At 31.4% G+C, this 26,616-nt stretch overlaps 1 protein-coding gene across 1 annotated transcript in view; it reads right to left on the reverse strand.

Moving 5' to 3' along the window:
* Positions 1–26,616, reverse strand: part of LOC127735778 (glycerol 3-phosphate dehydrogenase-like) — a 40,200-nt gene continuing 13,584 nt past the window's right edge. The window contains exons 2-7 of the mRNA XM_052246090.1: positions 26,147–26,300; positions 23,562–23,768; positions 15,754–15,914; positions 5,334–5,452; positions 2,335–2,545; positions 1–950 (exon numbers count right to left, since the gene is read on the reverse strand). Of these exons, the coding sequence (XP_052102050.1) occupies positions 692–950; positions 2,335–2,545; positions 5,334–5,452; positions 15,754–15,914; positions 23,562–23,768; positions 26,147–26,300 (1,111 nt within the window). The 3' untranslated portion in view covers positions 1–691. The remainder of the gene's footprint in view (positions 951–2,334; positions 2,546–5,333; positions 5,453–15,753; positions 15,915–23,561; positions 23,769–26,146; positions 26,301–26,616) is intronic.

Genomic DNA, 26,616 nt, shown 5'->3' on the forward strand with positions numbered 1-26,616 from the left:
CTCAATAATCAAAGTTTATTTTCTGAAATCAAAACTAATCCAAAAATTAATATATCCACAAAGGACTCAAATAAAATAAACATGTAAACAAATCAATTGAACTGTTCACTTTCCAAATTTAAATATGCTTGTAAATAAATTCATGTTCTATAAATGCTAATCATTATACATGTGAGTGAATGAAAATTCAAAAGCCAGTGTTGTTTGAATATTTAGACACTACAGGAGCTATGTGACCAAAAAGGACTTAAAAAATTGCAAAATTCAGTCAATCTTTTTTTTCTGAGGGAGATGGAATCTTAATATTTTTTTATTTATAAATGTGGCATTTCGGAAATATATATGTTATGAATCAATCAGTACCGCAATAACTGCTGAGCTGATAAGAGTCAGAAAAGCTTATTTCATCAACTGTCAAACGTCCTCATTTTGGTACATTTAGCGTTAAAAAGAAATCTACATGTTTATCCCCATTTGTCATATCGGATAATTTTTAGCTACTGTTGATGTGAAAAAATGAAAAAGTTGATCCTGAACAATGTTATTGTTACGAAAATTTAGCAAGTAATAATTGTGAGGTATCACATTCTAACCATCGTATATACATAGTTATTTTTTAATGTAAGAACTTACTGCAACAAAAATGGATTTGACGTCATACACATTAACAGGTAAATATATCAAGCCCAATTTATAAGTTTGATTGTGAAATCGTCTGCCTGGTTACTCCAGTAAACGTAAGAGGGTGTGTTATTAAATGTTCAATACCATGTGGAAACATGGCTGTTCCATTTTTAGAAAAATTAAAGTTAACTTTATGAATAGTTTCCCAACAGGATTTAGATGGTTCAATTCCAAATTTATCTTTAACCTGAGATAATATATGGTCTGCGATACCAATACATCCACTTAGTCCTGTTGATCGGATACCACCAACTGTCAACCAGTTTCTGAAAATAATTATTAGAATTGTAACATTTTTCCAGGCTAAATGATACTAAGAACGAAAATAATTATTTTAGACAGTACTGATAAAGACTTTAAATGTCAAAATATGTGTATCCAGTAACAACTAACCAAAACAATTTATTTATTTTACTGATAAAATTTAATTTTTTGTGGACTTACAAACATGTAAATAGAGAAAAATGGTATGTTAATAATTATTTTGTGCTTATAGTTTTACATCTCAATGAAATGAAAACTATCAAAAAAAATTGACAAAAAAAACCCTTTAAATTGATTACATACTATTTAAGAATGTCAACCTTTTTTATTAAAGAAATGGTCAGTTTTATAGCCCTTATTTTTCCTTAAAAGTTTAGATAATAATCGCTGAACGATTAAAACTAGCTCTTGAAAATGTTAACAAAGTTGTTTAATGACAGATAAGACAAGTCTCTTTTTTAACTGTTACTAAAATTCCCAGTAGCGTCATTTCATGTGTGCATATTGAGATTATAACTACATAATTGTGTTTTCTCTGATGAATGATACTAACTTGACTGCTCGAGACTGTAATAATTTTAAGATTATGATTTTGAATTCAGTTTTGGAATTTGATGCGACTGTCATACAAGTGAGAGGTTTTGCGCTATAAAACCAGGTTCAATCAACCATTTTCTACATAAGAAAATGACTGTACCAAGTTGTTTGATGTGTTTGTGCTTTTGATTTTGCCATTTGATTAGGTACTTTCCGTTTTGAATTTTCCTCGGAGTTCAGTATTTTTGTGATTTAACTTTTTACCAGCATAACAATTTCAAAAGTAAGGATGTTTTTATTGTAAATATTGAAATATCTGCAAGTTCTGTATATGCGGACATGTTTATGTTAGAAGTAACAGCCAACTTGATTGGTGTATAAAACTTTAACTGATTTTAAGAGAATTTTAGAAAAAGAGTTTAATCTTTAGAATTTTCCAAAACGGTAATGAAAGTGGAAGCCTTATTCCATCTGACGCTATTGCCTTCTTAATTACACTGGATATCATACCATTTAAGATTTTTTTTTAACTCAAAGCCTCTGTCGTAATTGACATATTGACTAATCTAAAGGAATATAAGGTATAATTTCAAAAGAAGACGTCGCATCTCAAAATTGATAGTGACCGAGCTTAGATATTATGTTGGCCAACAGTTTCATTGTTGGTGGACGACACATTAAAGTCAAAGCAATAACTTAAATTGACCAACTGAGTGACAGATCGAACTAAATAAACAAAATCTATCGTTTGAGGTAAAGATTTAACCTCCAATAAAAATTTGCCAATAAGACATACAAAAATCGTATATTTCATTCGACCATTCAAATGTTTTGTTTTCAAAGTCTCACCTGTCCAGTCTTGCAATAATTTGGTAGTCTTTGTTTTCAGTTGCTGGTCGTACTCCCGTGTACATATGTACAATATCATGCTTCGACAACGATGGTACTGTTTTCTTCCCATAATTCCGTAGTCTTGTAGTTATGCTCGAATCAATCGTAGGAGAAGCATGTCGGTCTTCAGTTTCCTCTGCAGTTGGTCCAATAATTACATTGTCATATACTATAAAATAACATTTAACAGTATTAACAATAATTAGGACATGTATACTATTTTAAATCAAGGAACTTTACCTATAGATTTTGTAGCAGAAAAAAAATGGGAAGGTATTCTTAATAAAGTTGTAGAAAATTGGAAAAAAATACACTTGTGTGTTACCAAGGTTTCAAAAAACACTAGGTTATGTTGGTTTCAATATAGAATTATTCATTATATCTTAGGGACTAATGCTGTACTCTTTAAAATGAAACTTGTTAACTGTAATTTGTGTACATTTTGCAAGGAAGAGCCTGAAACTATAGAACATTTACTTTGGGGTTGTCATATTGTAGCCGACATTTGGCACAATCTAAATTCTTGGATTTTCGATATAGTTCATATAGAAATTCCACTAAATTTGAATATTGTCATTTTTGGCCTCTATGAAAATTATAAATTGAATTATATTAAAAATGAAGTTATCTTACTGACAAAGTATTTCATTTACAGATGTAAGATGCAAGATATAAAACCTCATATTAAAGGTCTTCAAAATTACATAAAAGAAAACTTGATTTTAGAGAAACATATTTCTTCAAAATATTTAAGTATGGAAGAACACAACTTGTACTGGAACCCCTGGGCTAAGGTCATTAATTAAATTTGAATTAGGTTAATGTATATACATATGTGTATATGAGTATTTGAAAGTACTTGTATACTGTTATACTATATGCATGCTCATATATTTCTTGCACTACTATTACTATTATTACTATATTAATGAAAATGTTATTACTATACTTCATCCATAGATTTCATAGTGTTAGTCCATAGAATGCTTATCATGCTTATTTATTTCACTTGCTTGATTATTGTACCACAAGATAAATATATGTTGATACCTGTAAATTCATGAAGAAAAAAATAAATTATAAAAAAAAAATAATTAGAAGAATATAGATATAAATTTAGCGCTCATCGATAATACGCATTAATACAAACAATAAAATAACAAATTTGTATTTCCTATCTTGAAGTAGTTATACATTTTTATATATGTATGGTCCCGATTTCCGTTCGGACGTGTATGTTACCTACATCAGATACGATTGACATTGAAAGTTTGTTAAGTCAAGTGAAAAATACATTTGGGAGCTTGAATATGAAATAATATGGAACAGAACTTATGAAATCATGTATGGTAAGTATATGGTTGACTGCAAGTTAACCATCCAAATTATCTGTTCTTACTAAAACTGTCTCATTGTTTTTATTTTATTCGGCCAAAATTTGATATTTAAGTCGCTAACAAATGATAATATAGGTACCATATATGCCAGGTTTAACACGAGTAAAATGTTCAAGGGTTTATATCAAATTTGTCAATATCTGCCAATACATAAGCTTTCAGAATTTAAAAACAAAAGGTCAGATAGTACAAATGCTGCAGGCAAATAGTTTCCAGAAGAACAAAATTAAATGATGTTTAAAATTAAAGTATTAATTAAATCTGTTGAATTTGTACATTATTTAATTGAGAATTAGAATTTATAAACGTCGTTAAACTTTAATTGATGGTTGTGCATCCATGTCATTAAATGATAAAAGAGGGACGAAAGATACCAGAGTGACAGTCAAATTCATAGATCGAAAACAAACTGACAACGCCATGGCCAAAAATAAAAAGACAAACAGACAAATAATAGTACAGATGACACAACATAGAAAACTAAAGACTAAGCAACACGAACCCCACCAAAAACTGGGGGTGATCTCAGGTGCATATTGCATAATAAGTTGAGGTTTAAAATGTCTGATATCAAAATGAACAAAACCAGCAGTCTCTAAAATATCAAAAGTGCACACTGACGTCAATTCTTTACATTCCTTTTTGTTTAATAACGTCACTAACCTACTTTCTGCCAAGCATTGCACTTTTCTTTTCGAAATATGCAGTTTTATAAAACACTAACATAATAAACATAACTCCACAAATCTTACGAATATTTAGAATATGGCAATGTGTTTTGTCAAATGTAAAACAAACGTAATTGTTCTATGTACTTTATTTAAATTAGAGGCAATAAACCCATTAAGACGATACAAATCACAGAAGTAAACATCATATTTAGATTAAACAATGACCTTTAGTTCAAACTGAAAATATTTAACCCAACCAGCACTGTGTATAGAGTGTGTTTCCATTGTTCATAACTTGCTTTCGCTACAGGTCGAACGGTTTTTTTTTATAGTTTTGATGATAATGAGAAAATGCAAATTTGGTCTTCGTTAAATCATTTATATTAATAAGATGACATGTAAAGTAATGTAGATAGCACCAACAGGCAAATGATGATTGTCCATAATGAACAGGTGTTCACACTAAACCCAAGTCTCTAAACGGGTTTTCCAAATGAAAATTCGTATGCAGATAATTTTATCGATGGATCTAATAGACTATGATTAGCATTAAATTCTCCAAAACCTGTTTGTAACTAAGGGAAGCTGCATTTTAATTTCCGATTTGGTATTTTTTTTATAGTAAAAGAAAACCCTTTTACCTACATATATCATCTTCTTGAAATACAATTTTATTCCTATCTGAAGCGTACATTAAACCTTGAAATGTATGGTATTTACCTTTGACGCAGTTCATATGATATAATAAAACTAGTCAACAAGTTTTATTTCATTGACAATAAAGTAGAGACAGGCTCTGACATAGACTACTGACTTAGCGTTTTCGTTCATGAGTACTCGACCATCTTCTTTTCACACTTTTAACATAATATGCAATATATTGCCTTACCAGATTTGAATACTATTACACCTTTTGTTATTTCTGTCGGAACAGGAAGTATGCTTGAAGATATGACATCTTTAGCAGTTTTGCTAAATATCAAATATTGTCCTTTTCTTGGTTTGATTCTGAAAAATATAACTTTAGGTTAATTTGTCGGAATAAATTTACATCAGTCCAAATTAAAACAGCAGTAAAGAAGTTTGAGAAATAATGACTTCATGATTCAACATTGATAAAACTTTACACTTTGAACTACATAACGAAAATATATCAGAAAATATGGTGAAAGGACATTTGAAAGGAATGTATCATAGTTAAAATATTGTCATTTTTTTTAACGTTTGTGAATTACTATAGTAAGCCATATTTTGAACTCAGTAACTTCACTTGCAAATTCACGTTATATCTTCATTAGAATCAAACTAGCTAGAGGTATAGGGGGAGGGTTGAGATTTCACAAACACCGTTTAAACCCATGTTTTTTGTGCCTGTCCCAAGTCAGGAGCCTCTGGCCCTTGTTAGTCTTGTATGTTTTTTAATTTTAGTTCATTTTTTATGTTTTGGAGTTTAGTATGACGTCCATTTTTACTGAACTAGTACACATTTTTGTTTAGGGGCCAGCTAAAGCCCGCCTCCGGGTGCGGGATTTTCTCGCTGTGAAGACCCATTGGTGGCCTTCGGCTGTTTTCTGCTCTTCGGTCGGGTCGTTGTCTCTTTGACACATTCCCCATTTCCATTCTCAATTTTATTTAAATTGTAAACCAAAGTTAACACAGAAAAAATACTCCTATTACATCTGTTTTGAGATGTAAAGTTGAATTTGAATAGAAGGAATGGAATTTATTGACTATTCAATAAACATTTCATATAATTTAGTACAGTAAAGCATGGAAATTCAGAAACTTGTCATTTCTATATTTTTCCGTCTGATTTTTTTTCATAGGGCGAAATGAACAATGAGCTGTTAAATTTGGGAATGAATTAAACCCTAATTTCTATTTACAATGTATGTACTAGTTACAAACATAATAATCACTGCAAAGTTAAATCCAACAAACACTTTTAAAGATCTGAAATCTGAAAAAGCTTACAAAAAGGACTAAACTTATTTGAAAGAGTTCATACAGGAGCCTCTAATGAAATGAAGCTAGCAATATCCTTCAACTTCAAGTTCCACTAAATATATAATGTCCTCTAACTAAATAATTCAAAGATTGGTGACTATGTTGAACACATTTATTCCTTCGAACTAGAAATAAAGCATACATCAGATAAAGTTCACTCTGCCCCATATTTTGACTTACATCTTGAATTTGACAATGAGGGTCGGTTGCGAACAAAGCTTTACGACGAAAAAGATGATTTCAACTTTCCAAATGAGAACTTGCCTTTTCTAATTTACTAACATTCCAGCAGCGCCTGCATATGGAGTATATATCTCCGAAATGATAAAATATTTCAGAGCTAGCATTTCCTATCATGATTTCCTTGATAAAAGGATGCTGCTTACAAGAAAGCTATTGAAACAAGAGTTCCAAGTTGGGAAGTTGAAATCATCCATTCGAAAATGTTATGGACGCCATCACGAGTTGGTTGACCGTTATAGAATATCTGTTTCTCAGATGACGACGGATATGTTCCAATTGTCGTAACCACAATCCCTTCCTCTTTTCCTCGAATGGACCTAGCGAATTAGACTTATCACTGGGTTTGTACTTACATGAGCAACACGATGGGTGACACATGTGGAGTAGGATTTACTTACCCTTTCGGAGCACCTGAAATTACCCCTGGTTTTTGGTGGGGTTTGTGTTGCTCAGTCTTTAGTTTTCTATATTGTGTTTTGTGTACTTTTGTTTGTCTTTTCGTTTTTTTGCATTGTCAATATAAAAATAAGGAGATGTGGCATGATTGCCGATGTGACAACTATCCACCAAAGTTCAAATGAAGTGGATGTAAGCAATTTTAGGCAACCGTACGGCCTTCAACAAAGAGAAAAACCAATACCGTTTACTTTTTCCAACATAAAAAATATGAAACATTTCAATTGAGAAAACTAACAGCCTAACTTATAACAAAACAATTTACAAAATATGCATATGACAGACAAGAACCAACGACAACATATGAACTACAGGCTCCTGACTTGGTACAGTCACATACGAATATTGCGGTGTTATACATGTTTATCAGCGCTCAACCCTCCCCTAACCTGGGACAGTACTGTTACAGCACAACATAAGAACAGTTTGTTTTCGATTCATTAATTTTAATATCCCTTTGGTATCTTTCGCCTCTCTATTAGAAAACAGAAAAAGACGTTTATACTCTTTCTAAAATTTAAATTTCTTTTGTCATCCCAGTTAGTTACGATTACTTTTTCTTGATATTGACACATATTAACGACACAAAGAAAGGCGAGAGATTCCAAAATGGACACTCAAAATTAGGATATATGATGAACGTAATGATTTCAGCTTTCCAATAAGCAACTTCCCATATCTCTGCAGTATCGTTAGTAGTTTAAATATTTGAATCGATACGATATACGCGTGGATATCCACATTGTACGGATTTCATTAACAGGGTTGTGCTCCTTGCACCAAAAAAGCTCCAGCAAGGTTATGAGGAATAACGTGTGATAATGTCCCTACATAAGTTTTAAGTTAACCATCATGAATTTGTTAATCGATGCAATTTGTCTATATATCAACCCAAAAGCGACATGGTTTCGCATTAAATGCTTAACTCTATACACTATGTCACTTCCCTCTGTTCTTTGATCCAATTATAGGTGTTTGGGTATTCTTGGTTACTAAAAGGACACATCTATAAACATTGTATATTAAAACAGATATGGGTTCTTAATCAATAAAATTAACGGTACCAGTAATACTGCACCAGATGCGCATTTCCACAATAAATGTCGAGTGATGCTCGAGGCCAAATTATCTGAAAATCCAAAATTTATAAAAAAAAGAAGAGCTTATAAACCAAAAAATACAAAAAGTATAGCTAAAGCCGTGCAAGGAATTAGAGTTTTTCATGAGGGAGATATATTCCTTTATTTAATTCCTTATTTAAAATAATTTCCAAAATTTGTAACAGCAAATTTTAAGACACAATATCCGTATTTTCATGACAGTACCGAAGTAATCATACCATGAATAAAAAAAAATACACAGTATCTGTCGCCTTTTGTGCTTTTTCTCTTTCGTATGAGTGGATCAAATTCCAATAGGAAAGCTACGGTCAAAAGTTTATAGTATATAAACAACAGAACCAAATAACCTTAGTTTGATTGACTAAAACCGTCAAAGATCAACACTGCAGAAGGGTCTGTGGAATCTGAGTTCGAGTTAAAAATACCAAACTCCAAACTTGGTAATGTGTCATTTGTATAAATAAGTATTGTTACTGCAGGTGCAAGAACTATCGTCAGAATGATTCCTCCATGGTCAAACCTTACCTAAATGTGTTCACATTAAAATGTGAGATGAAATCGAGACGCTTTTTGAATATATATTGTCAGAAGGACCGTAGAAATTCAAAGGTTTGAAAAACACTCTGACGAAGAATATATATCTAGAGTAGGTACCGTTGGACCATTGCATTTAAAAACAATGTGACTACAAAATATATGTATGTTTAAAGAATGATTTACAGTCAAACCTGCTATAAATGTTACCTTTGGTAAGCGAAAGCCTATCTTGGCAAGTCACCCTTTTCTTGTCCCGTTATAGTAATACATATTCATTTTAAACCTCAATAAAAAAATCATCTCTCCTAAAAGGTAAATTTTCTATGCTCACGAGGATGACCTTTATACACAGGTTTTTTCTGTATAGAAATTAATAAATGGAGATATGAGCTCTATGCATTGAGGCAAAAACCAAACCACATCAATGATTGGTAATTAAAGAGAAGTCAGTCATATTTCTTTTTTGCATTTAAAACTGCAACTTTACATTTCTAAATATCTTTTTAAAGTCATGACCTTTTATTCAAAAAGATATGAGGTCAAATGAGATTTCAATCGTACCTATGCTTTTTAATAAATTATCATGTTCTAAAATACAGTTGTGGAATCCAGGCGGTGCGACTTTTCATCAAAAGATTACTTGTCATAAACAACACGAGAGATATTACTTGTGAGTCAGAATCTGTTATCCCTTTACAAGCGAGTTCAAACCCAGGTTTTGGTGGGGTTTGTTTTGCTCATTTTTTTTATTTTGTGAGTTTTAAGTTTTTTTGTCTTTTGTTGACTAGTTTTTCTTTGAATCATTTTTCTGTTTGATCATTTTTCTGTTTGATCGTAGTATTGTAAATTTTTTGTTCGACTTATGGTATTTTTCTTCTTTTTCTTTATACAACATTCGCAAACTACAAAATCGTTCAAAATTCCAATATCTATTACTTGTAAATGAAGGGAAATAAGTCTACAATGTCCTTGGGGAAACTTTTTTGTTTATCATTAATTAAACATGTTTCATTGTATTTACTCAAAAAGTTAGAAGGATTCTTCAGTAAGTCTAAGCTAAAGTCTGTCTGGTTTATATCTCCTGTTTATGTTATAACTACAGGCGCCGAAATACCAGCTGCAGAGATCAGCTAATTAAACACATAAAATTATTTTATTACTGTAATAAATTGTTATCGAAAATCATTTTAATTATCTAATGCAATTCAAATGCCAGGAATGAAGAAGTAACTGAAGATACTACCCTACAGTATACATGTCCTTTGATGATTTCAGTAACATCCCTAAGACTAGTTTAAAATGAACTTGATATACATGTATTGCCAAGTACTCAACTTTTTCTTCTTACTAATTTTAGCTTAAATTAGTAGTATAAAGAACACGTGTTTGTACTTTTATAATTTACTAGGGTGATGTATAATCGCTTCCGACGATTAGAAATTGACCTGATCTTGCATGATTACATTTACAAAAACAAAATTAGTTTTTCTGAGCAAGTCTTCAGTTTTTGAGTACACTCTTCCTATGGTAATTTAAAGACTTGATGTTTATATGTTTAGTATTTCTAGTAAGGAGCTTCTTGAATATTATTCATTTCTGTCTGTATTGATTTTTAGAATATATTCTCTTCGGACCAAATTTACCATGTAAAAGCGAAGATTTAAAAAAAAAAATTGTTTCAATCTACAAAGCTTGTTAATAACACTGCTTAAACAAATTTTGAATTTATGATGCTGTGATATGAATGCGTTTTTTTTTTCGATTTCTGTGCTCACGTGATAAGTGTGTCTAGATTAACATTCTTTTTCATTATAGAGCATGACTAGGGTTTTTTTTTGGTAGCCTTAAAACGTTCATATTAACTTTTTATATCCAAAAATAGTCTGATTGGTCATATTTTGAATTCGTTTACTCAATGCTTTTGTGTTGATTTTTTTTTTTTCGGGACAATGATAATTAATTTATTAGTCTAAATCTGTTGTTACACTCATCACGAACAAGGTTCCCTGATATATTAATATCTTTATAAACAGGGTGTCGTAACAATAACACTATGATTGTTTGTTATTTACATGGTTTAAAACATACATACACAAATGAGAACCACGCTTTTGTTTGGGTTTAATTGGAATAAGAACAGCATAACTATACAGAAAAAATACTTTTTTTCTGTTAAATCAAGTCACCAGCGTTTTTTTTTTTTTTTAATTTTGATAGACAAGCGTAATATTTATTCCAATGTTCCTCATTGTGAATTGGAATCGCGGGTGATGCATGCATAGTAGGAGACGCTTACCCTGTCCATGCATCCGATCTCACTCCTTTGGGAAGTCCTGCCATCCCCTCAGTATTTCTTTGCTACCTTTATTTTCTCTTTCTAATCGATTTACGAGTTTTGAACATCATAAACTACTGTCGTTTTAATTTCTATTCAAATTAATAGCTTTTTTAACCTTTGGGAATTCACTATATTTAAACGAATCTTTTGTTCTGTACATACCATTAATTAAACTCCATTTTCTATTTTCTAGAGACCAACACACTTCTGTTATTAATACAAAAGTACAGATTGGTTGAAATAATTATGGACATTGCTATTTAAATCCGTGACAACTACATAAAAGACGATGAAAAAGGTAGTGTTTTCGAATGAAATTCTTTAATAAGGGTTTGGAAGCTATCAATATTAGTAATAAATGCAACATAAATATCTGCCTGATTATTTCAAAGATAAAAGTACACTTCATAAACATACAAGAAACCTATTGCATCCAAGATTTTGAACAAGAGGGTATAAGGGACTTTTAGCCTCGGGGATGTACAACTTTAAACATCAAGATTGATTGTTCATCGTCATCATACACATATAGTCCTGCTGGTCATGTTATAACTGGAGGCATCATAAACAATAAACAGCTTAGAGAGTTCCTAGCCAAAGGCTCAAAATATCGAAATCCCCAGCCCATCAACTAGATGTTAGATATTCACAAATCTGTCCTTCTCCTTGGTACTGACATAAAAAAAAAACGACGTTAAAAATCTCCCGTCATAATACTGGATACCTAATTATCACAAAAATGATAATAAAGAACGACATATAGCCGGATCGTCAAGAAATTCGAGTACACATCTTTCTAAAGTTTGTACCTCGATTCTCTCTTCATTTACAGATGACTGCAGTTATAATGTGAAGATGTATATTTAACCATTAGTGTCAATCAGATTTAGCATCTTATAATTTCTAAAGATCTACTACACAATCTTCAATCACAATCAATTACAGTTTTGCAATAATATCAAAACGTTAGATTTTCTACGCATAACACTATTATTGAACATGCCCAATTGGAAGATATATTGCATCGTCTCATCAAACAGAGCTTATCTACAAAAATGAAAAATGTAGATACAGATTCCTTCTTTTAGTGAAGCACCACACTGATTCCAACAACAACAAAGATATTTATCATCACACTGCTAAACTTTTGAAGGACAACATAGTTTAAAAATTAAGAAGAGATGTATGATTGCCAATGAGAAACTCTCCTTCAGACACCAAATGATTTAGAAGTTATTGTCAGATATGACATGCTGGTGTCTCAAGTCACAACGGGAATGCTTTTGCGGTCTTTGATTTTAAGATATCAGTATAAGCATCTTATCCAGAGCGGTAAATTTACCGAGGGTGTGCTATTCCCGATTGTGACATATGACTGAGTGTTAATTAGAATGGCGGATGAGTCATGCATAGCAGGGACAGCTTGCGCTGTCAACGCACACAATCGCGCTCATTTTGGAGTCCGTATGTTTCTCTCAGTTTGATTTTTTTTTTTTTTTTTTTCTTCCTCATTATTTAAGAGATATTCACATCAGTAAACTACTGTTGCCCAAATTTAACGAATGAAATTGCATGATCTGTTATCTTGTTTTTCAATTTTTTCAAGGACGCGGTTTTTATACGCCCGTATTATGGTATACCGTTGTCCGTCTGTCCGTCCCATCGTCGTTAGCACTTCGAACAATAACTCAAAAAACGCTTTCACCAATTTTCATGAAACTTTGGTGAATTGTTTATATCTATTGACGTAAGCTCTCTTTTGATTTTGATAAATTCTAGATTTTACGTTTCCGAGATAGAAAATTGCATGAGGCTACGGTAACTTGTTTATATCTATTGAAATAAGCTCCCTATTTTTTTTTTTTTTTATTTCTGATATGACATTGCGGAGTTATGGATTTTTTTTCTTTGAAAGATCATCAAAACTAAAAAGGCGACGGACGTATCATGCGTCCTTGGCGCAGCTCTTTATTTAATAGAATATGTGTGTGTAAAAATAAAAGTAAATTATAACCTGTTTTGGGATAACAAGTTAATGAAATACAGGATATTATCATATTTTAAAGGCTGTATCAAAACAGATAAATAATGATATAATAAGTATAACAGTTGTTTTATCATACCTTTATAGTAAATCAATGAGTCAATTTTTAAAAGCTTGTACATTTCGTTTGAAAGAAAGTCAGAAAACGCAAACCAAAACTATCATTTCAAATTGATCATTAACAGTACTTTTTGTATTTCTTTAAATAAAATTGAGAATGGAAATGGGGAATGTGTCAAAGAGACAACAACCCGACCAAAGAGCAGAAAACAGCCGACAACCACTAATGGGTCTTCAACACAGCGAGAAAATCCTGCACCCGGAGGCGGGCTTCAACTGACCCCTAAACAAAATGTGTACTAGTGGAATGAAAAAGCATTTTAAGTTGGAGTTACCATCCATGCCTTTATAAAAAAAAATACATTCACACACTGTCATAAAACACAAAGGGACATTTTAAACAGGTGAAACAATGGTAAAGCAATAAAATCAATCAAACTACGTAAGATTCAATAATAATGATCTGTCTACATATAAAAGGGTTAGGAGGTACTTTCGGTAGGAAGACAGACCATTTTAAGGTATTCATGGTATTACAATTAAATAATTATTTTTAGCAGCTTTTTGCTAGAATTTCATGTCTGCATTGGTGTAGTTTTCCTATCTGTTATTACATTATTTAAAGCAATAGGAAGTTTTGGCTTCAAAGGACAACAACATGGGCGACTTATATAGCACATTCCCTCCTTTAAAAACGTAAATTTCGTAACAAATAATACATAAATATATTAATAAAAAAAACTCATTTTATTTAGTTTTCTACTCTTTCATAAATCGTATTTAAAGACCCGTAGATTAGTATACATTGAATTCCTTCACAAAATATAATCCCACACTTTAGCCCCTGTAGAAAAGTTCCACACGGATGCATAAAATGATTAGGGATGCTTACAAAAAAGAACTTATTAAAAGCCTTTCATGGTCGATTTTTCACAATGATATAACATCAACACTAAGATATAATAAGTTGCTTAACGTCTGAATATTTTCATTATCATAATCATGCTTGCCTTGCACCGATGCACTGATTCTTGCAGCGTTGGGTATTAGGGTTGATAGGCAGCTTTATTAACCCAGTAGTATGAACATAACATAAGATGTCTACTAAAATGCGCACGACAATTTTTTTTATTTTTTGACTGCGGATATCCTGTTGGGTACTCTCAAATATAATTGGACAAAAATCGCGTAAAACGGTTGAAAAAATGGACTGACGTCAACCATACCGGAGAAGTTGTCATCGACTTATAATAAAACAGCATCTATCAATAAAAATGATAATAGTAATAAATGATCCAAATCATGCAAGTAAAATAACTTATAAAGTTGGATCACTGCATAATTGACCGATTGTACTCGCAGGGATTGATCAACGATACGGACTCAATAGAAGTAATATACAGGATTGATATCGATTTTTGTGCAAAAGTTTTTGACAACTTTCATCAAATACCCTTGAAATAATAATTTTGAAATGCGATTCAAACAAAATAGGGCATAAACAGAACAACCAAAACCTTCTAACATTTGAGGAATAACTACCTGAGTTGTTGTGTAATAACAAAATTACAAACTTTATACTTGACAATCGAACATTTTCAATTAAATCACGACGCAACTATTTACTTCAAAATTTATCATCTAACCATGGCAGACACTAGTAAGTTGCGAGTATATGGATATCTTTATCTATTATGCTTCAGCTGTTCTCAAGACTTATTTTAGTTTGTATTGTATCGATTTATGACTTTTGAACACCGGTATACTATGTTGCCTTTATTAAAGTCTGTAAGATAACGGTTTTTTTTTTTTAATTAAGTCTTGCATATTTGTTTTATTGCTTTTAAGTTATTCCATTACTGCAAAATGTGAAAATTTCCAACTAATTTTTTGCTACAAGATATCATATACAAAAATGATAATATGGATTTATTATCTTTTCGGTTAAGGCTGTGGGCACCAAAAACAATGTGTAAAATAGCCATTTAAGAAGAATAGGTCAATTTGAAAATGTTTATGACATCCTAGTGACATCAAAATTGCTATATTTACAATTTGCCTTGTACAAATCCATGACTTCTCGTATATTATCGAGAACATGGGAAATTAATTGCTGTTTGAAATAAACCATACATGCAAATGTAGGCTTTGACATCTTAATACAAATACAAATGTGTACCTTACTTACACCATGAAAAATATTTTTGAATTTTGAAAAAACGTCATAAATAAAATTCATTTTTTGTCCTTTAACTCTTGATTTTTGGTGTCCATTTAATATGAAACTATACCAATTTGATGTTTGTATTTCACTATATAAGTAAATGATTCAGGAATTTCGTCTATGTGTTAAAGTATACAAGATGTGCATGTTGTGCTCGTTTTCATTTATCATGTTTGCCTAATAAAACTGGATTCAATGGAAATCCAGCATTCTTCGAAAAACATCTCCTCCTTAGGACACAATATGTCAAAGTCGTTATTAAAATACTATGGCACTTACTTGAAAGATGAATATCCGGCAATCTTTTCAACAATATCGCCATACAGACCCGAACAATTTATAACTGTTTTACTTCCAACGTTTCCTTTGTTCGTATAAACATTCCATGTCCTATTACTATCATTAAATTCAACATTGTTGACCAATGTACTTGTATATATCTAGAAAAAAAGAAATATATGTATTGGTAGCAGTTCGACTTGTGGTATTAAACTAGCACTTCAGTGTTTGACTTCACATATATATGTATATATACCATTAACATGTTTATATCAGTAATAGGTACGTTTAGATATCAAAGAAAGGTATCTATAAACCCTACTTAGTTGTGGAAATATAGATTCTTACATTGGTACCGGTGGATTACGGGTAACTATGTAAGAATCTGTTTTTCAATAATTATCAAATAATTTTTTTTTGATAAACGAAAATCCCTTCGAGTGCCTTCCACATTCAACAAAGTTGTCAATTTCATTAACACCTGTTAGCACATTTTGATTCATCCAGTGAGCTTATTCTTAAATTCATCCAATCATCTTTTTAGATCATCGGCAATCACACGTTGATCAATTTTTATACAATGTGTCCGGAAAAGGTTAAATTGCCAAAGAATTATAGAAAGATATTTCTAAGAATTTTGTATAATTCAATTTGAATACATTGTATAATTTTAAATCATGGCAATTCAAGAGCACTGGTTGCTATGTTGATTACACCATCGAGGGCTGAAAATTCCTCTTCAGCTGCTGTATGTGAAATTATGCCAAGTGAGTTAGATTTGTGGTTTATCAGCTAGAATGAAACTGAAAGAGCAATTCGCCATGTACTAAGACAAACAAAAACATGTTATTTTACTGTGACTTGACTATGGGTGTTACTGTTTACCTGTACCTATTGTTCAACCGGATTGAAACATTGACAATACAATAGGGACATTTAAATTGACCAGTTGGTTTTGTTAGATTTAAATCTACCTTGATGCTACCTGTACAGCTTTTTATTCACCTAACCCAAAATTTCAGCATGTTTTTTTCCTGAAGTTTTTCTTGACATAGGATTATTCTATCAAAAAATTGAAAAGGTAGAAATATTTTTGGTTTTCATTGTTTTAAATCCCCAGTATTGATAATATTTCTAAAATTTACCAAAAAATCTTAATCAGTAAAATATTTTATTAACTCCATATTAATATGTATGAAAATTAAAACTGTTTATACATAATAAATGATTCTTTAAATTTTTAACCCTCATACATAGTATTGTCCAGTTGTTAGTGAAACAAGAAAGAGCTATCCAGGTGTTTTCAGTTTCAATTTTCAGATGGATTATATGTTGTGCATTTCTTTATAATGTCCCTTCAAGATTTTCATTTTGGATTTTGATATTTGAAATATTTGAAATCTATTGGAATCAATTTGCATAACAGATTGGATTCATTTTATTTGAATTCACTTCTTAGATGCCTTTTCATAGTAATTTTGCTTCATAAAATGTGACTTGTTTTTTCTAAGAATGGATTGTCATGAAGGTATGAAGATGGAATTAATTCATTCAAAATGTGTTGTGTGGCTTAAACATGATGATGTACATGTAAAATTCATAATACTATTGGAGTATACCTTGCAGTGTTTTTCTTTGAAATCTCTTATAAGAGGACTAGTATTTTTGTGCAAAAAATACTGTGTTCACTCAAGGAAATTCAATTTGCATAATATGGATTAAGTTATCTAAAAGGTTATAAAAAATCAAAACTTGAATGCAAGAAGGAGAAATAATTCCAACATGTTTCTGTGGCTTTAAATGCAATTTTGAAAACATTCATTATAAATTTTGGGATATATTATAAGAGTGATTCACCTGTTTAGATGGGATATATATCATGGAAATGAAACAAAATGTTATATTCATATAGTGGATATAGTCTAATGTAGTGTTAAAGTGAAAAGAAAAAGTAAAATATTCCAAAATATTCCTAACGTTTGGATAACGTGAATGTGAAATTGGAAATAATCATTATAAAGTTCTGGATCTAATATTGTTTAATTGGAACATATACTTTGGTAAATGATATAAAAACTCAATACTGTGGATATAGTAAAATCAAGTGATATAGTGAAAATATATGAATAAACTTATCCAAAATATTTGTAAAGTGAGGATAATCATTTTAAATATGATAATGGAAATAATCAAATATTGCAAAATTCTGTACCTGTTTTTGGGGATATATATATCATGGGAAATTAAACAGAATATGAATATAGAGAGAGAATCTAGTTATATAGTGAAAAGCGTGAACAAATATTCGAAAACGTTCATAATTAGGAACATGTTATAAATTATTTCAGATAAAGAAAATGGAATACTGGATGAGATGTAAAATATCAGTGTCAATATTAGAGTAAATAAAATAGTTCATTCAGATATAATTTTGATATTTCAATATGAATATGAATAAACAATTTGTACAAGGAACATGTCAATAAGTGTAAAAACAAATGTCTAAATGAAGGAATGTACACAGTTGTTCTGGTGTTTATTAATCCTGGAAATAAGTCAAGTAATTCAGATTTCCAGAGAAGCAAAAACAAATTATTTTGAGTTATTTCCCATTAGAAAAAGCCAAGGAGATATTATAAAGGTTTTTTTTCAACAATAAACAAGAAATCCAAGCACTCATAGTATTTGGCTATGTAAACATTATGAGGAAGTGTAGTGAATTATACGACATGCAATTAAATTCCCTGCAAAAAAAACATATAGTCTTGATCTGGCTTGCTTACTCCTAAAATTGTAAATGACAGTAAAATAAAAAACTCTTTTTCCTTCTAAATGTTGTGTTTTTTTTGGGCATTTGTATGACCAATTATTTCAGGGAAAACATCCATTTCCATAACAAAAAGATTAATAACAATGTTTATTTCTTTACCTGTTTTAAGATTCTCTAATAAAAAACAAGAGAAAAGGATTTTTTTTTATTAAATTCGCATTTTTTAGTAAATATAAGAACATGAAATAAGTTTCCGTCTAGTTATCATACATAAGTGGTCATATTCTAGCATTATTCATACCATATAAACTAATTTAGACTGAATGCATATTATGTTATTCAACAAAGATAAAAATTGAAGCCTTGATGCCATATTTATAAGTTTTGAAAAAACCTATCTCAGTTATACTACAACAGTAACAATTAAACAGGTGAAGTGATAGGAAAACTTTCAGGTAGACTCTTAATTAAAATACATGAGTGATCAAAAATATTTTCTTCTCTTTCAATTTGTTTTAAAGAATAATCCTGGTTAAGAAAAACTTCAGGAAAAAAGCATGCTGAAAGTTTTGGTTAGGTGAATAAAAATCTTTACAGGTAGCATCAAGGTAGATTTAAATCTAACAATACTAACTGGTCAATTTAAATGTCCCTATTGTATTGTCAATGTTTCAATCTAGTTGAACAATAGGTAAAGGTAAACAGTAACACTCATAGTCAAGTCACAGTAAATGGAGACAGAAGATACCAAGGGGACAATTTACAAAGATTAAGTGGACAGAAAAAGACAATACCATTGAAAAAAAAAAACGACGAAAAAACAAGCAACAAAATACAAAATACCTCATAGAAGAATAAAGACTGAGCAACACGAATCTAACCATTTATTACACCACCAAACCTTGGATGATCATAGATGCTCAGGTAGGCATAACCTGCTCTAACTACTTTCTGGATTAGCGTATTAAGTGAATAACATATCATGCTATCAGGAATTTTACTAAAACAAACGCACCCTCATAACGGTGTGTGATTATGAAACATTGATGATTATTTATAATTTCTTTATAATAAGTTCAAAAGAAAAATGTTTTCTTATTATTGCAATTTTTTGTTGATGGAACACAAAAAAAGAGATGTGATTAAACAAGACACCAAAAGACAAGGGCGTTAACAACTACACGGCAATGTACGACCTTCAACAGTGAGCAAAAGTCATACTGTATAGTAAGCTATAAATGGCCTGCCATACAAACCACTTTAAAAGAGAAAGTCAACAATCTGATCTTGGATAAAACCAATAAACGAAAAAACAATACCTCTGACAACAAGCAACGACAACCACTGAACTTGGTCACATAAAGTATGTAGCGGAGTTAACCATGTTTATGGACGCGCAACCATCCTCCTGACGTTGGTAAGGGGTGTCACTGCACAACATAAGAACAAACTTTGAAAAACAGTTCGAAATGTTTGACTTAACAAATCAGTTATAAGAACACATAAACTGTTAACACAGAGATATGTCTCGCCTATTTGTTATTTTGATAATGCAAATGCTAAAATTAAAATAGCAATACTTTAACATGTAAGTTATGCAAATATTCAAAGTCAATGAACCATGACCTAAGGTACAGGGCTAAACAATGTCCATGGAAATGAGATGTGTCAATGCTAATACAACTGCAAACCAAAGACTTTTCATAAGTCTTTCCCTTTAAACAAACCTAAACACAAACAATAACTTGTAAACTATGTAAAAGTTTCAAAGTCAATGAACCATAATTAGGGGGTGGGGTTATATAATCCCCATGGAAATGAAACTTGCAAATGCATTGATACCGAAAATCATTGACTTAACATAAGTGGTTCAACTTAAACTGACCTAATCACTAACTAATACATGTAAACTAAGAAAAAGTTTCAAAGTCAATAGACCATGACTAAGGGGTAACGACCAAATATTCTCCATGGAAATGAGATGTGCTAATGCTTATACAATTGCATACCAATTATCATTGACCTACCACTAACTGTTCCCCTTAAACTGACCTAATCACAAACTAATACATGAAATCTAAGCAAAAGTTTCAAAGTCAATAGACCATGAATGAGGGGGCGGGGCCAAATAAACTCCATTGTAATGAGATGTACCAATGCTAATACAACTGCATACCAAATATCATTGACCTACCACTAGTGGTTTCTCATAAACTGACCTAATCACAAACTAATACATGTAAACTAAGCAAAGTTTCAAAGTCAATAGACCTTGACTGAGGGGGGAGGGGCCAAATAATCTACATGGTAATGAGATGTGCCAATGCTCATACAACTGCATACCAAATATCATTGACCTACCACTAGTGGTTCACTATGAACTAAACCTAATCACAAACTAATACATTGTTGACGCCGCCGCCGCCGGAAACAGCATACATATGTCTCGCTTTTTGACTCCGTCAAGGCGAGTAAAACCACTAATATAGATACATCTTATTTTTACAGACTGAAATATCATCCGATAGATTTAGTGTAAAGACGTCATAAAAAGTCTGAAAAAATCATTGCATTTTGCAATGTTAAACTAAGTATCGATAGGACGTAGGTCAATACGTGTTCATAACTGCATACACCTACTTATAATGTAGTTTTATTTCTTTTCAGGGTATACGTTAAATACAAAACAAAACTCGGAAAGTAAATAAACTATTCTTAGTTATATGTTTAGATACAATCAATCAAGCTAGTAAACTATTGAATTAATGAAGGTAATACTATATTCGATATTCAACATGATAGAAATTTTCCTTACTTTTATAATAAAATTTATGCCATAAGAAAAAAGAAAAGTTGACAAAATACATTATCAGGGGTGTGCTTTTGATAAATCTCCTCCACTCCAACAGGGGTATTAAAGCGTACAACTGAAAACGACACGACACACGCTAAACAGTCAAGATCAAGTATTAGTTGACCAAAGTGTCTTATTTCACATCGACATGGTTTTGCAGTCTTTGATCGTATGATACCATTGAATTCATGCAATAACCTCTTTTTTTATCTTGTCTCGTATTTTTTAAGGTGGTTCACGAGTTTCAAATATCGGTCAAGGCGAGGCGGAAGATACCAAAGAGATATTCAAACTCATAGTCGTTGACAAATTGACATGCCATGACAAACATGAAAAGAGAAACACACTTTACAAAACATCACATAGAAAACCAAAGTCAGACTGTAAACTACTGCTTCATCTTATTAATTCATAACCAAATTGTTTGTTGGTAAAACAAAGGGTTTTCATGAAAATTGTGTGCCTTATCTCATTTTAGTATTCAAGTAAATCATGCGTTTTCGTCAATTTCTTTGGACAATGAGTTTTATGTATGAGTCTTGAAAATCATTGTCGCCATGAGGTGACAAGTGATTAACTGGACATGTTATAAAACACTTCACAGTGATTTGTTATTTAATAGCTAATTTATCAGAGTGCAACCAGATGTAAAACCTAAAGATTCAAAGACTGCTTTTTTGATTAATTCAAGATCTCAGAGCTTCAAGGCAACACATGAATCAAAGTGGGATATCATCAAGTCCTTAATCGGAAAATTACCATACGACATATTTATTTTCTTTCCAACAACAGGTTCTGTCATTATAAAAAAAAAACGTCTGCAATCATGAAATCATTAACTGGACTTAAAACTTAACTATACTAATTTTTAAAGATATTATAACCACATCACATATTTGTTTAATCGATTAGAGAAATAAAAAAAAAATCTAGACTGAAGGCTTGTATTCAAAAAATATATAAATCAATTTCAATTGCAGTAGATGAGATAAGAAAATTTTAAATGATTAGGGACTTTCCGTTTTTAATTTTCCTGGGAGTTCGGTATTTATGTTATTTCACTTTTAACTGTTGTTTACTTCTTACAGATTTTCTCCAGAAAAAAAATGTTATTCTAAAGCCAGTTCGACGATGATTTCTATCTAAATCGGTTATGTTTAAGAATTGTTTTTGACACTTTTTCAGATATTCGGAATTCTAAATTCTAAAGTTTCAATGGCTTATATCTCAAAAACAAGGACAATGACTTTTTCTGTTAGTTCTGTTTGTTATATACTTTAAATTTATAACATTCCTTTAAAAAGCTAATTTTGAAACAGAGCGGCCAACATCAATAAGACAGTATTCGCTGGCGTACAAAACAAAATATCGATTATTCCAAATGCTCGAGAAGCCCCGGTTTTGAATATGAAATTTAACTGTTTCGAGTGGGGAAGTATCGTAACACAATTGACGCAATGGTATAATCTGTATTTACACTTGAGATCATAATCTTAGAATAAAATGAATATCTATCAGATTCAAAAGAAATCTCAAGAAAACATAAAGTAACAGAATTATGCCGTTACAAAAACTATGAAAACGTGCCAAACAGAAACGAAAAACACCAAAGATAAACAAAACTCATAAGTCGAAAACAAACTGACAATACAATGACAAAAAACAAAAAATGACGAAAAGAATAATAACAGTGCACAAAACACAACATAGAAAACTAAAAACTGAGCAACACGAACCCCACCAAAAACAGGGGGTGATCTCTACTGCTCCGAAAGGGAGGCAGATGCTGCTCTTTTAGTGGCACCGTCGTGTTGATAGTGCAAGTACAAACCCGGTGATAAGTCTTATCTCATTCGATGAAAAGAGGACGGATTATTCAGCCGATATTCACAGTAAAATCGTTGAAAATTTCAATATCGACTCAATTAGTGATGGATACGTTTAAATAAGAGATAAACTTTTTTAATTTTTACCTTATACCACGTTCGACATTTAATCTATGGCATGGAAGACCTAAGTTTCTGTGTAATTGTCCCAAAAGAAAATAAAAAATTCAGACATACCACAAATATTGCGCTTGCGTTTGTAGTAACTTTCTGCCTAGACCTTTATATATAAAGCTGACAACATCGTCCGTATTATCCATGACCTATAGCATTTTTAAATTGCCTTTACTAAACAAACCTTTGCACCTCTTATACGTGCATGCTCGGCCATTACTATAGGTGTTAACCAAGGGTCGACTATGGTTTCTCCTGGAATATGTATTGCACCAGCAGCATTTCGCGACAAATTTGGTTCTCTCTGATAAAGTTGCGATAAACTGAGTTGATTAACTTGAGAAACGTTAGCTACCATTGAATGTTGAATTATTATTGGTAGTTTCAACATCTATAATTAAAAAAAAATATTCTTACAATCAAATCATATTCAAAAATAAGTTCATGGATTGAACGCACCTTTTTCTGTAAGGTAATCTTTTTGAATGTGAAATATGCTGAACACTGAATAAGCAGCTTGATAATTTACTCTTTACGAAGAGGCATATATCGTCAAATAACTTAAAATGAAATTAAGTCAGAAACGCGAGTCTGGCGTACACAATTTCTTTCCTGGTATCTATGATGAGTTCATTTGGTATTCATCAAAAATCACTCAGATAAAAAACTTAATTAGCAGCTACAAAACTTTTTGTCCTGTTGAAAAATTTGCGCATGTTCGGTCGATTTCTGTCAAACCATTATTTAGGAGTTGCTGTTAAGTTCGGCCGAACGGTGACCTTTAGTTGTGAACATCCTCTTTCTTTTGGTCTTCTGTTGATGGTTGTCTCATTGGCACTCATACCACATCTCCTAATTTGTATATTGATAGATTTTAAAATCACTCATATCACACAAAATGAAAAAGGGAGGTGCATATTTTCCTGTTCTGTGCTAGGTTGGCGGATCTCTTTTCTTCTTCAAATAATAAAGCATAACTCGGACGACGACGACTCAAGACAACACAAGTAAAACTACATTTTCGCGTTTAGTCGGCACATTAAGTTTATCCGCACAATAAAATTCTGATTGGGAAATACCAAGCCCATGCAAAACTAACTTCGAAAACTAAAAGCAAATTCCGTGTTAGATTATTTGGTATTTAATTACTACAAATTTTCACTTCTTCGTACTATGAACATCAAAATTATTTCATTTTTTCCTTTAGATACTGTTCTGACCTGTACAGGAAGTTTTATCTAGCACTAATTGTATATTTTTATTGTTGATATTCACCCCATATGTACTAAGTGTTAGATTAGTTTTATTGTTATTAAAGAAATTTCTTGATATGGAAGATTTTATACACACAGAAGAAGAAGTATACTTAACAACAAAATTATTTTCATTTACCTGTGTATAATATGACGCGGGTTTCTTCAAAAGTGATGATTTTCTATAAATTGTTTGAAATTTCACAGTGATATCATACTTTGTCTTTGTTTAAACCTGTTTATTTACTTTTGACTTTAGTTATTTATCCCTTGTAATTTTTCATTAACTGTGTATTTGCATTCAGGTGTCACAGGTCAAATTTATTCGTTCAATGTGTGTTAATTTACGTTTTTTGATTGAGTTAAGCCTTCCAATTGATATTTTATAGTGTGTTTTTCTATGTTGTGATGTTATACTATTGTTTCAGAAAAGGGAGAAGGTTTGGTACCATTAAAACTTTTAATCCCGCTGCAAATATTTGCACCTGTCCTAAGTCAGGAATCTGATTACAGTAGTTGTCGTCTGTTTATGTAGTCCATACGTGTTTCTCGTTTTAAATAGATTAGACCGTTGGTGTTTCCGTCTGAATGGTTTTACACTAGTAATTTTTTGGGGCCCTTTATAGCTTGCTGTTCGGTGTGAGCCAATGCTCCGTGTTGAAGGCCGTACCTTGACCTATAATGCTTTACTTTTATAAATTGTAACTTGGATGGAGAGTTGTCTCATTGGCAATCATACCACATCTTCCTATATCTATTATGATTAAAATTGATTTTTTTTTAAATTCAAAAAGTGCGTTTATGAGAAGGTCATTCATCCTTGTCAAATGATTTCACTACTGACTGATTGGAACATAAAAAGATCGTAGTCATCGTTTCAATATTTTGTGAAAACAAAATCAACCTTCATAAAAAATTCATATTTTTTAAAATATCAAACTTATTACTTATAACGTCATTTTTTGACATATGTACCCTTGTTGCAAAATAAAATTCTTTCATTTAAATTGGAGACTCTCCTGAAAACACACAGGTGATTGCTATCTAAAATGGTGGTATGGACATCTGCTGTGTCAACTTAAATTTATACATTGTGCACAACCAAACAGACGCCCTCGGCAATGGTTGTTGTGAATCAAGACAACATGACATACTATAACCCATGTGTCCGAACTGGTAAACTCCGCCACATTCTGTATATAGCTATCCGAAGTCAGGAGCCTGTGTTTCAGTTGTTTTCGTTTGTTGCTGTATATAATATTTGGTATTCATTCAATGGTTTTCGTACATAAATCAGGCCCTTTGTTTTCTCGTTTGAATTGTTTTACATTTTTCATTTCGGGGCATTTTAAAGCTTGCTCTGCCGTATGGGTTTTTCCCATTTTTAAAACCTCACGATGATTTATAGTTGTTAAATTCTACGTCATTTGGTGTCTGATGGATTGTCTTATTGGCAATCATATCACGTATTCTTATTTGAAAAAAGAAAATTTGAAAAAAGAAAATGTTGTTTTACTTGAACTGAATCCCACGCTACCATTGTGGCCCCAAGGCGATTGTATGGTAGATCTAGTCTGTTAAGTATATCAAATATAAGAAGTTGACATTGTTGAATGCAGTGCAGCTCTAAACTTCCAAGAGGTGCGTCAAAACCTGTATGAAGCATTCCACTGAAAAGTAGAAAAAAAATATTTTCAAAAGAACTACTATGTTTTAATCTTTTAATAGGCTCTCTGTTATTATTGTAATATATTTTGCTTTTAGAATAAGCATGTATTCATTAATTATGTAAACCTTGAAAGTTTACTGATATGTGATAGTGCATATTTAATGACATATAATTTTACCCTTAAAGGCGTTTTTATACCGTTGTATTTTCCAGAATAATTTCTTGTTTTCTGAACTCCAACATTTATTACTTAATAGTAAATATTTTATGTTCAAACCACAGCACTGCAAAATAGTTCCCATGGAACTGTGGTCTTC

This window comes from Mytilus californianus, unplaced genomic scaffold (assembly GCF_021869535.1).
Source record: "Mytilus californianus isolate M0D057914Y unplaced genomic scaffold, xbMytCali1.0.p SCAF_3, whole genome shotgun sequence".
In the NCBI taxonomy this organism is placed as follows: Eukaryota; Metazoa; Mollusca; class Bivalvia; order Mytilida; family Mytilidae; genus Mytilus; species Mytilus californianus.